The 12,406-nt window shown below is 38.5% G+C and overlaps 1 protein-coding gene across 1 annotated transcript in view; it reads right to left on the bottom strand.

The window, feature by feature from the left end:
• The window catches only part of TMEM131 (transmembrane protein 131), a 178,213-nt gene that overhangs the window by 114,960 nt on the left and 50,847 nt on the right, over positions 1 to 12,406 (bottom strand). Inside the window, exons 2-3 of the mRNA XM_069583900.1 lie at positions 12,297 to 12,358; positions 165 to 205 (exon numbers count right to left, since the gene is read on the bottom strand). Coding sequence (XP_069440001.1) covers positions 165 to 205; positions 12,297 to 12,358 — 103 coding nt within the window. The remainder of the gene's footprint in view (positions 1 to 164; positions 206 to 12,296; positions 12,359 to 12,406) is intronic.

The raw sequence follows: 12,406 nt of genomic DNA, 5'->3' as shown, positions 1-12,406 counted from the left end.
GTATGAGAGAAAAGGACAGCAGGAATCCTCCCAGAAAGAACTAAAAGTATGTCGGTATCTTAGTGAATATATGAAACTTTATATATTTAAAAAGCAGTTATCATCCAATTAAAAATAAATCTTATAAAAGAGGAAAAAGAAATACATGTATATTACTTCCTTACCTTTTCTGTTGGTATGAACTGAGTCCAAGTGTTGTCTCAGTCTGTGAAGGAAGAAAATGATGGTGAAAACACAGAAACCAAATGTTTATACTGCAGACATACAGAATATCCACATATTTTATTACAGCTTCAGCTTTGATTTTATACTCACTTTCAGGTTACATCTGATCCCTAAATCATGTGAAATGAACTGTCACGCCATTATTATTCAAATGAGAGAACAATTTGGATTAAATTTTAAACAGACATGGAAATAATACAAAGTACCGATATTTGATTTTTAGAAGTTTGCCAAACCAGTACATTCTATGAGAAGAGACCCCTGTGAGGCTGCATGCGACTCTCACAGTTCACCGCTTCCCAGCTGTACTTAGGGACTGGTGTACTACGGTTCCTGCCACCATGGAGCGCGAGGTATCGGGGGAGTCAGTCATTTTAAAACTAAACAAAATACATATTTGTACACTGAATCAAGGACTTCAGAAAGTTGCTGTGCATCTGGAAAGACACTATGAAAGAAAATAAATAGGTAACATGCTTAAATATGTCACAAGGGAAGGCCTGTCTCCAAGAGATAACATTTATACTGAAGAGCGGGATTGTGTGGCAGTGGAGAACACTGCACCTGCAAGGGTCCTGGTGCAGGAAGAGCATGGGTGCGCAAGACAGATGGCAGATTCATCCGGCTGGAGCTCAGAGAGAAGAGGGAGAGAAGCAGCAATGAGGCTGCAGGCAAGGCGGCACCCGGTTATGTTGTGCCCTGGTAAGAAGTCTGGGTCGTGTTGTCCTCTAAATGCAGTACAAGGGGTCTGAAGTTGTAGGAGACAGAGACAGACATGGTCCAGACGACCTCAGTGCTAAAGACATTACTCTGGCTGTAGTGTAGGAAATAGATTAGAAGAGCCAGCAATCACAATTCTAGGTGCATACCCCAAAGAACTGAACACCAGAGAGCAGGGACTGAGCAGGCATTTAGACGCCCATGGTCAGCAGCATTATTCACAACTACAGCACATGGAAGCAGCCCATGTGTCTATCGACGGATGCATGAAAAAAAACACAAGGTGGCTTACACATACAGAAGAACACTGTTCAGCCTTGGAAAGGAAGGCAACTCTGATACACACTACTACCTGGATGAACCCTGAAGACTAAGTTGACACTTAGGCTGCATGAAATAAGCCAGGACAAAAACGACATGATTCCACTTCCATGAGATCCTCAGAGCAATCAAAGTCAGAGACAGACAGTGGAATGCTGGCTGCCAGGGGCTGCAGTAAAGGGAACGGGGAATCATTTAATGGGCACAGTTTCAGTGCAGAATGAACAAGAAAGTTTTGGAGCTAGACGGTGCTGATGCAGAAACAAACACATGCATACTTAACAACGCTGACATATACACCTAAACATGGTTAACACTGTAATTTTATGTTACGTATATTTTACTGCCAAAATAAAAAAAGCTGCAGTAATCAAACCAGTGTGGCACCGGCAGAAAGACAAACAGTTCAATGGAACTGGAGAAGGGTCAGAAGTGAGCTCACACATTTATGGTCAACTTGGTTTTCAACAAAGGAATCAATGTAATTCAACAGAGAAACATATATTTTTGCAACAAATGGTGCTGGAACAGATGGACAAAGCTGTGTGGAAGAAAATGAGCTTTATAGCCTTGTATTGGGCTTCCCTGTGGCTCAGATGGTAAAGAATTTGCCTGCAATGAAGGAGACCTGGGTTTGATCCCTGGGTTGGGAAGATCCCCAAGAGAAGGAAATGGCAACCCAATCCAGTCGTCTTGCTGAGAGAATTCCCTGGACAGAGGAGCCTGCCAGATTATAATCCATGGGGTCACAAAGAGTCAGACATGACTGTCACTTTTCACTATCCTTGTATCAGACCATGCATTCAGATTAATTTTAGATAAATCACAGTTCTAAGCATAAAATTATAAAGCTTTAACAGAAAAACAGGAGATTATCTTTGCACCATTCTAATAGACAAAGATTTTCTGAATAGTATAAAAAAACAACACTAGTCATCAAAGAAAAAAAATTACACATTGGACTTCAGTGAAAATATGCTCACCAAGAGACACTGTTACAAAAATGAAAAAGCAATTCACATACTGAAGAGAAAATATTTGCAAACCACCTATTTGATGAAGGACTTGTATCCTGAACATATGGCGAACTTATGAAGCTGAATAATAAGAAAACTACTCAATATTTTTATTTTATTTTTCATTTTTAAAAAAATTTTACTTTATTTTCCTTTACAATACTGGATTGGTTTTGCCATACATCAACATGAATCTGCCACGGGTGTACATGAGTTCCCAATCCTGAACCCCGCTCCCACCTCCCTCCCTATACCATCTCTCTGGGTCATCCCAGTTCACCAGCCCCAAGCATCCTGTATCCTGCATCAAACCCAGACTAGTGATTTGTTTCTTACGTGATAGTATACATGTTTTAATGCCATTCTCCCAAATCATCCCACCCTCGCCCTCTCCCACAGAGTCCAAAAGTCTGTTCTATACATCTGTGTCTCTTTTGCTGTCTCGCATACAGGGTTATCATTACCGTCTTTCTAAATTCCATATACATGTGTGAGTATACTGTATTGGTGTTTTTCTTTCTGGCTTACTTCACTCTGGATAATAGGCTCCAGTTTCATCCACCTCATTAGAACGGATTTAAATGTATTCTTTTTAATGGCCGAGTAATACTCCATTGTGTATATGTACCACAGCTTTCTTATCCATTCATCTGCTGATGGACATCTAGGTTGCTTCCATGTCCTGGCTATTATAAATAGTGCTGCAATGAACATTGGGGTACATGTGTCTCTTTCAATTCTGGTTTCCTCAGTGTGTATGCCCAGCAGTGGGATTGCTGGGTCATATGGCAGTTCTATTTCCAGTTTTTTAAAGGAATCTCCACACTGTTCTCCATAGTGGCTGTACTAGTGTGCATTCCCACCAACAGTGTAAGAGGGTTCCCTTTTCTCCACACCCTCTCCAGCATTTATTGCTTGCAGACTTTTGGATCGCAGCCATTCTGACTGGTGTGAAATGGTACCTCATTGTGGTTTTGACTTGCATTTCTCTGATAATGAGTGATGTTGAGCATCTTTTCATGTGTTTGTTAGCCATCCATATGTCTTCTTTGGAGAAATGTCTGTTTAGTTCTTTGGCCCACTTTTTGACTGGGTTGTTTATTTTTCTGGAATTGAGCTGCCGGAGGTGCTTCTATATTTTTGAGATTAGTTGTCTGTCAGTTGCTTCATTTGCTATTATTTTCTCCCATTCCGAAGGCTGTCTTTTCACCTTGCTTATAGTTTCCTCTGTTGTACAGAAGCTTTTAATTTTAATTAGATCCCATTTGTTTATTTTTGCTTTTATTTCCAGTATTCCAGGAGGTGGCTCATAGAGGACCCTGCTGTGATTTATGTCGGAGAGTGTTTTGCCTATGTTCTCCTCTAGGAGTTTTATAGTTTCTGGTCTTACATTTAGATCTTTAATCCATTTTGAGTTTATTTTTGTGTATGGTGTTAGACAGTGTTCTAGTTTCATTCTTTTACAAATGGTTGACCAGTTTTCCCAGCACCACTCGTTAAAGAGATTGTCTTTAATCCACTGTATCTTCTTGCCTCCTCTGTCGAATGTAAGGTGCCCACAGGTGTGTGGCCTTATCTCTGGGCCTTCTATTTTGTCCCACTGATCTATGTCTCCGTCTTTGTGCCAGTACCACACTGTCTTGATGACTGTGTCAGTTCATCTGTTGAAGGAAATCTGGATTGTTCCAATATTGGACCTACTCTGAATGAAGATGCTACAAACATTCTTGTACTTGGACATATGCTTTTGTTTCCCTTGGGCAGTTATCTAGGAGTGGAGTGGGTTGGTCACATTTGTAGGTGTTTTAAGTTTAACTTTAGAAATTGCCAAGCCTCTTCTATAATGATGATTCTGTTTTACATTCCCCCCAGCAGTGTATGAAAGTCTATTATTGCACGTTCTTGCAAACCCTTAGTATGGACAGTTTTCCCATGTTGAACATTATTGTAGGTCACCATGCCTTGATGACTGAAGCTGAGTGAAGGTGAAGTGATTACCAAGGGTCACAAGTAAACTTTGGGGGCCATCGATACATATATTTATTATTGTGATTGTAGTAATGCTTTCACAGGGGTATAGTCAAACTTTCCAAACTGTACACTTTAAACAGTTTTCTGTATGTCACTTTACTTGAATAAAAAAGTACTATCTAAGAATTCCAGGTCTGTGGCCCCCATCTGGAGTTGACAGAAAGGAGACTTAAGAAGTGTATCATCCATGTATACTTTCTGAAGGGGAAAAAAATATCTTCATGAAGAAAATCTGGCCAAGAAGATTACTCATGAAGAATTGCAAATAAGGAAGCTGTCTTGTGAAAGATAAGCAGATACAGTAAAGGAACTGTGGAAATATGGTTTGCAAAGCCGAAAGTAAATATTGTTTTTGAGGCATAAGCCACAAAATAGTAAAGTTGTTTAACTATAACAAACAAGAATAAAGATCTCAGCACATGCCAATAATAAAACTCTAAATATTGAGAGAAAAGGGAAAATCATAATAGTCACTACTGTGTGTATGAAGTAACTTAAGAAATAAAGGTTTAAAAACATCTTAAATACATATCAAAATTAAGCCTCTAAATCAAGAGATAAAAAGGCAAGTATAAAAATTAGATGGACTAGATTAAACACATATACAGTATGATTAAATGAGATAAACTTCTCTATTAAGAAAACCAAAAGGATCGTGTCAAAAAAGCAAAGTCTCAACTATGAACTGCAAATATAATACAAAATGATGCAAAAGCTGAAGAATGGGCAAAAATAAACAGGGTAAATACATCCACCCTCTCTCCCCAAAAAAGAAAAATCAAGCAAACAAGCGTTATACTAGCAACAATGAAAAGATCTTGCAAGTATTTTTATAACAGTAAAAAGAAAGAAAAATAAAGAAACTGGGGGAAAGAATATTGTAACTGAAACAAGAGCAAGAGGCAATTCACTTAAAGAAAAACAAATGGCCAGTAATCATATGAAAAAGATGGCTAGCTCTCTAAACTGTGAAGCAATCCCTACAAGAAACTCAGATTTCCTATTTCCCCATGTGACTAGCAGAAACCTCTGAGCTTCATGCTCAGAGATAAGGGTCTGTCAGGAGTACTCAGGGCCCCAGAAAACGCCTGTGCCGTGTCTTTCTGTATCTTCTATCAAACAGAAGACATACTTAGAATACTGCAAAGTAAACTTCACTGAATCACAAATACATGAAGCTGGTGACGCCTGACATGCTGATGATGATCTTTGCACTGTGTCTATCCACAAAGGTAAGCACAGACTCCTTCCTGCCCACCATTCAGACTCCACCCTTCCACAGCATTTAAGGGCTCCGACCTCAGCCTACCTCACTGTTAGGCCCCAATTCCAGAGGAGTCTGAGCCCTGTTTCTCTCTCAGAGAGCATCCCACAGGGATACAGAGAGGAAACTCTTCCAAACAAATGGAAAAGACTCTGCAAACATATATGTGTGTTGTGTTAGTCACTCAGTCGTGCCTGACTCTGTGACCCCATGGACTGCAAGCCACCAGGTTCCTCTGTCCATGAGATTTTCCAGGCAAGGATACTGGAGTGGGTTGCCATTTCCTTCTCCAGGGGATCTTCCCAACCCAGGGATCGAACCCGGGTCTCCTGCACTGCAGGCAGACTCTTTGCCGACTGAGCTACAAGGGAAGCCTTGTATATGTGCTTATCTTGTATATGTGTATATAGCAAACATATATATGTGCAATGTTTTCAAATATTACTAAATTCGCTGATCACAAAAATAATATATGTTTATCCCTGTAACCTAGTGGTTCTCAACTGGGGACAATTTTTGTCTTCCAGGGGCATTTGGCAACATTCAGAGACTTCATTTTTCTGGCTGTGCCAGGTGGCATGTAGGGTCTTGGTTGCTTGACCAGGCATCCTTGCAGTGGAAGTGCAGAGTCTTAACCACTGGACTTCCAGGGAATTTCCAACATATCCTTGGTAAGACTCTGTATGTCTAAAACTGACTTCTTTTAGCTTAATTGTTCAGCTTGTGCTGAAGCTGGCCACGCATCTCCTCTTACACATATTTTATGTTATTTTCTTAGCATTACCCTAAGTGGAGACTGTAATTTGTACGTTAAATTTACAACAGACTTGTTTGAACTAATACCAGCTTAGCCTCAATGGTCGCTTCAATTCTGTCATTCTGCTATTTGTTTTCTTCATGCCCTACACTGTTTTCATCCCTCATTTCCTTCAATCCTGTCATCTTTTGTCTCAGGTGACTTTTTCGAAGTGAAATGTTTAAATTTTTTTGTGTGTATTTCCTATATTATTTTCTTTGTGGTTACCATGTGGATTAATCAAATATCCTAAAGTTGTAACACTTTTATTTGAATTTTTATCAGCTTTAACTCAGTCACACTCAATCTGTCCTTCTTTTCAGCTCCATCCCTACTTCTTTCAGTTGGTGATGTCACAAAATTTATTCTTTATATACTTTGTATCCAAAACCAAATAATTATTTTAAGTATATTATTCTTTATGTAGAAACCAAAACGTGAAGTTAGAAGTTACAAACCAAAGTGGCACTAATCATTGCTTTTAGACTATTAGGTTTTCTTTTCTTAAATAATGTAGAAAACCAGATGTGGAGTTTGAAACCACCGTTCCAATAATACCAGCTTGTAAGCTGCCCATGTTTTTACTTCTACTGTGATCTTCATTTCTTCACATGGCTTTACGTCGTTTAGTGTTCTTTCATTTTTACCTGCAGGACTCTCTTCAGCATTTCTGCCAAGAGTTAGGTCTAATGGTAATGAGCTTCCTCAGCTTTCATTTATCTGGAAATGTCTTAATTTCTCCCTCACTTCTGAAGAGCGGGTTTGCCAGAAATAGGATTCTTGGTTGATAGTCTTTTCCTTATAGCACTTTGAATATGGGGCCCACTGCCTTCGGGTCTCCAAAGTTTGTGATAAGAAATCTCTTGATAACTTATTGAGGATCTTTTTCATGTGATGAGTCCCTTTTCTCTTGTTGCTTTCAAGATTTTGTCTTTTAAAGGTCTGATTTAACATGTCCCAGTGTGCACCTCTGAGTTCATCTTACTTGGAGTTCACTGAGCTTCTTGGATGCTTACATTCACATCAATTTGTGGCATTTTCAGCCATTATTTCTTCAAGTGTTCTGTCTTTTTATTTTTTTAGGACACTGCATATGTTGGTCCACTTGATGGTCACAGGATCCAGTGACTTTTCTTTAATTCTTCATCTTTCTGTTCCTCAGAATCAAGAGTTCTTCATTTCAGTTACTGTACTTCCAGTTCAATTTTCTTTTTGATTTCTATTTTCCCCAGCTTCACTGAGGTATAATTGGAAAACAAAAATTATTTACATTTAAGGCATACAATGTGATGTTTTAATATACATATATATTGTGAAATGATCACTTTATAAAATTTTCTTTTGTGAGAATGATTAAGAACTACTAGCCGAGCAAATTTCAAGCATATAACACAGTATTATTACAGCCATATTGTACACTAAATCTCCTGAACTTACTCATCTCACAAAACTTAAATGTTGTACAATAACTGAAATGAAAACTTCATTAGAGAGATGCAAAGGCAGATTTGAGCAAGCAGAAGAAAGAATCATCAAACTGGAAGATAAGACTATGGAAATTCTTGATTCTGAGGAACAAAAAGATGAATGATTAAAGGAAAGCCAGTATTATTCTTACCAGAAAAACCCGACTGCTCTTGGTTGTGCCCTTCTAGGGGTACTTGTGCTTCTTACGTGGATTCTAACTTCTCTTCAAGGGTTTGGCATCAACAGTTGCTGTCATGTCAGTGTTTCTGAACAAGAACGAGAGCTAGGGCTGCCAGTGCTGCCATCGTGATAGCGTGCCCCTCTTTTCCTTTTTAGGCTTTCTATATTTCTATTGGTATTTTCATTTTGTTCATATGTTGTTTTCTTGATTTTCTCCACATCTCCCTTTAGCTCTTTGAGCATCCTTAAAATGACTGTTTTTAAAGTATATCTAGCTTAAATTTGTAAGTAGACCTGCTATCAGGTCTTTTTCAGAGATGGTTTCTGTTGATTAATTTTTTGTTTGAATGAGTCATTTTTCATGTTTTTTTTTTTTTTAACACACTGTGATTTTTGTTTAAACCTGGATATCTGAATCCAATAATGTAATGACTCTGGATGTCAGATTCTCCTCCTTTTCCAGAGTTTGCCACCTGCTTGTTTCTGTTTATTGTTTTTGGTTTTATAATTATTGCAGGCTGTATCTATGCAAAGATAAGCCTGAGGCCTAATCTTAAGGTCTTCTCAGGTCTTTTATGAACCCAGGCCCTTCCCTGAACATTCAAAATGATTTTTCTCATTTCTGCCAATTATGCAATAGCTTTGGAAGGTCACTTAAGGATGAGGAACTTTTTAACAGTGGGGGAGTTGCAACAACAATGGCCACCTGCCTCTTTGTCTAACCTCTGAGATCAAAAGCAGCAGTCAGGACAGGGATCCCCAATACCTGGAGGACAGAGTCCTTTTTTGGCCACCCAGGCTCCTGCAAGGTGTGGGCAAGCTGTTTGACAAACACTGCAGAGCTGCCTGCCATGGGGCCAGCGGGGGAGGATGGGTAACTGCTTTTATGCTAAGAGCTGAAATGGACTATATTCCACTTTAATTTACTTCAAGCCTTCCCCTTGAAGTTATAAGCCTTCAAAAGACTCCAGAGCTCCAAAACAGTTACAGTATTTCTGTCATCTATATGGGAGAAACATAGATGTTTCTACCATACAGATGTTCACTTGTTCCAGCACCCTTTACTGAGTGTTCCCCAACATTCTTCAGTGATTCATAACTTAAGTATCCATATATGTATGAGTTGGGCTGGACTCTGTCGCCTTTTCTGATCTATAAAAGGGGTTTAATTCATATGGTTCAACATAAAATGTAAAGATGTGCTTGTATTTTACATATCAACTGTTAACCAGAAAACTTGCTAAAGTGCTTACTGAATCTAATAACTTATCTCCAGACTTTGGATTACCTTCATAAACTTATCCTAATCTGAGGTGAATAACATTTTATTTACTCCTTTCTAATCATTTTAAGTTTCTGATTATTTTTCTTGCCTTACTGGCTACAACTAGGATGATGTTGAGTATCAGTGGTATTTAGTGGGCATCTCTAACCCAGTCTTCATCTCAGAGATAAAACTTGTAGCATTTCACTGTCAACTATGTTCTCTACTATAATTTTCTCCACACTGCTCCTCAACAGATTTTTTCTATGATTATGTGTCAGCTGGGGTTCTCAGCAAGATCCTGAGGAAGAATCCTCAAGTATTTGTGCTCATCTTGTTCTCATCTAAGAAATGAATTCAGCTTCCTTGTTCTATGTACCAAAGCTTAGCAGCCCTGTCAACCGGGAATGACAATGCCAAAGCACCACTTACAGAACACACTGGCTAAGAACACTGCCACGATTTCTCATCATACCCTGGCATCACCAGTGGTAACACAAGGGATGCACTGGAAAGAACTGCCCACGTGTCCTACTGTGGAACGAGCTCTGATACCAGGAAGCTGCGTAATTACTAGATGCCAGGTTCTTGCTCTAACAACTCAACACTGAGCAAATTATTTAACTTTTATGAGCCTCGTCTTCCTTATCTTTGGAAAACAAGAAAATCAAGTCCATTTTTCTAGCAAATTTTTTATGAGTTGGAACAATTTTTATTGACTTACCATCAATTAATTTTTAGGACTTAAAAAATCACTGTGAGCCAAAACACAAAAATATAACATAAATTCCACAATCTGGGAGGGAACGCTCTCAGGCAAAATTCTAATTTTCAATCATGTCAAACAAAGCTGCTGCTTTGACTCTCTTCTTGCTTTAGCTTTAATTTAATTTGGAGAAACCTGATATGTATCCTGCCACAGAAATACTACGTGTACATACTGTTGTTCTAATCACAAGAAACCAGGAGCTGTTTAAGAAACAGCTGAACTTAATGGCAAGTTATTGCCAGAAAGAATGACATTGTGTCAAAATCAAAACTGCTGTTCCTAGGAAACATCCTTCAACATTAAAATGAATGATTCTTACACATTTCTATTCAAAGGGTCTAATATTCTGTTAGTTGAAGATATATGATCCGTTATGTATAGCACCCCAACACCAGGCACTCTGCTGGAGTCTCCATGCGGTTTCACTGTGGCTGAGTCTAGCACTTTAGTACTACCTGCCCTTAACATTGCAGTCTAAAATTATCTTATCTTTGGTATAGAACTCTGAGGTCACCCCCAAGCTCTGGTCCAAGCATAGCAGCAGATCCAAAGAGTATGAGCAAATGACATCCCAGGTGACAAGCTCTTCCATACCCAAGTCCTTTTAGGTATGGATTGACAGCCCACCACCAGCAAAACACGTCAAGCTTTCAGAATTTTCCACTTGCAACCCATATGTCTAGTTCCTAAAAGACATAAATCCACCTTTAATCAGTAATAAATAACTACATTTGGAAAATTGTTTTCAGAAATTCAGTACTGAGTCGCCTGCTCTCTAGATCCTACAAATCACCAGAAAGGAGATATTTTAAATGGTCACTCCTACAGGCTCTCCAAGTTCTTACCCTGCAAGAGATTAAAGCACTGAAAAAAGAGACTAAGACCACTTTCTCACGAGGTGGCTTTACAAACCCAGAGATCATTATATATCTTGTTTTATTCACTTTTAAAATATAAAAAGCCACAAAAAGACATTCTGTAGGCACAGTGCAGCCAGTGCCTGATGTACGTGTCTCTTAACGTCTCTTAGGTAAAAGCAGAGTAAGTTTATCTAGAAGTTTAGAAGCAGGGAAACAGTTGTTGTCCAAAGCATCTATTTGCTTCACTGTCAGAGAAAAAGAACCTTACGACCCATCACCTTTTTTCTTGCTTCTTTGTCTGGCTTGGTGCCTAAAACCTAAATTTACACCACAACACAAACAGAAATCTTACTCCAAGCCCCTAGCAGAATTATTTGTTGCCTTGATCAAACTTAATTTTTACTTTCCTGCCCTCATTATGAGCTTCAGGAAATGTTTTTTTCAGAACCATATTTAAGTCATGTATTTAGTTTATAATTAAGTAAACAAATACATGATTGGCACTATCATGTAGTAGCGGTATGAACAATCACAAATGTATTTCTTCCACACCCGAAGTGAGAAGAACAGAATTCCAATACCAGTCCCATTACTGCAAAGTCATGACATTTTGAGCAATTTTCTAAATCTTTTAAACCTTGGTTTCCCTTGAATATAAAAAGTAACAAATTATCAGTCATGTTACCAAATAACATGACACTTGAAAACACATGTTATTATTGTGAAGGTGGTGATACTATAGGATAAGCACAGAATATGGTTTAAAAGTTTTGAAGAAAGGGGAAAAGCAGCCATGAAAATCAGGAGTGGTTAAAATGTCATTTATTGTCTCATTCAGCTCTGAAATCCTAGAACTGATTTTTGAGCTGGGAAGACTAAAATAGGCTTCATGGTGATATGTGAGCTAGATCTGAAAGGAAGGATAGGATTTTTATCAGATTACACCTTCTAATTTTATGCACAATGTATTTAAAGACATGGCTTAGGATGGCTAGGGGAAGGATGACATAAATGTAAATCCACAGTACATATACCCTCTGGAGTTCTCCTCCAGATAAGCATCTAAGGTCCAACATCCGAATTCATGTGTTTTCCTCAGTGGCTCCATACTCAATAGAGTTTACCAGCAATTCCACTGCTCTTGATCTGACACTCGCCACCTATCCTCCCAACATCCCCTACAAATATTTAATTTAAAGATAATTCACACAGCTAAGAAGGTTTGTATTATTACCCAAGACTCTACTGACCTGCCTGCATATAAAGCTCATACAATATATTGCATTTGAACCAAGTACATTTTAAAAGAAAAATAATAATCAGATTTTATTCAAGGCTTGACAATGAGCCTTGAATAATTCTTCAAACTTAAAATAAAATTACCTGTAGAAGCCCTCCATCATCAAAACGCAGCACTTCTATTATGCTCTCCGACTGAATAAATGCTGTGATGGAAACAAAACAGATTGTCACTTAACAGGAAAAGAAATTTC

Source organism: Ovis canadensis, chromosome 3, assembly GCF_042477335.2.
Source record: "Ovis canadensis isolate MfBH-ARS-UI-01 breed Bighorn chromosome 3, ARS-UI_OviCan_v2, whole genome shotgun sequence".
In the NCBI taxonomy this organism is placed as follows: Eukaryota; Metazoa; Chordata; class Mammalia; order Artiodactyla; family Bovidae; genus Ovis; species Ovis canadensis.
This window is presented reverse-complemented; position numbering and strand designations above follow the sequence as displayed.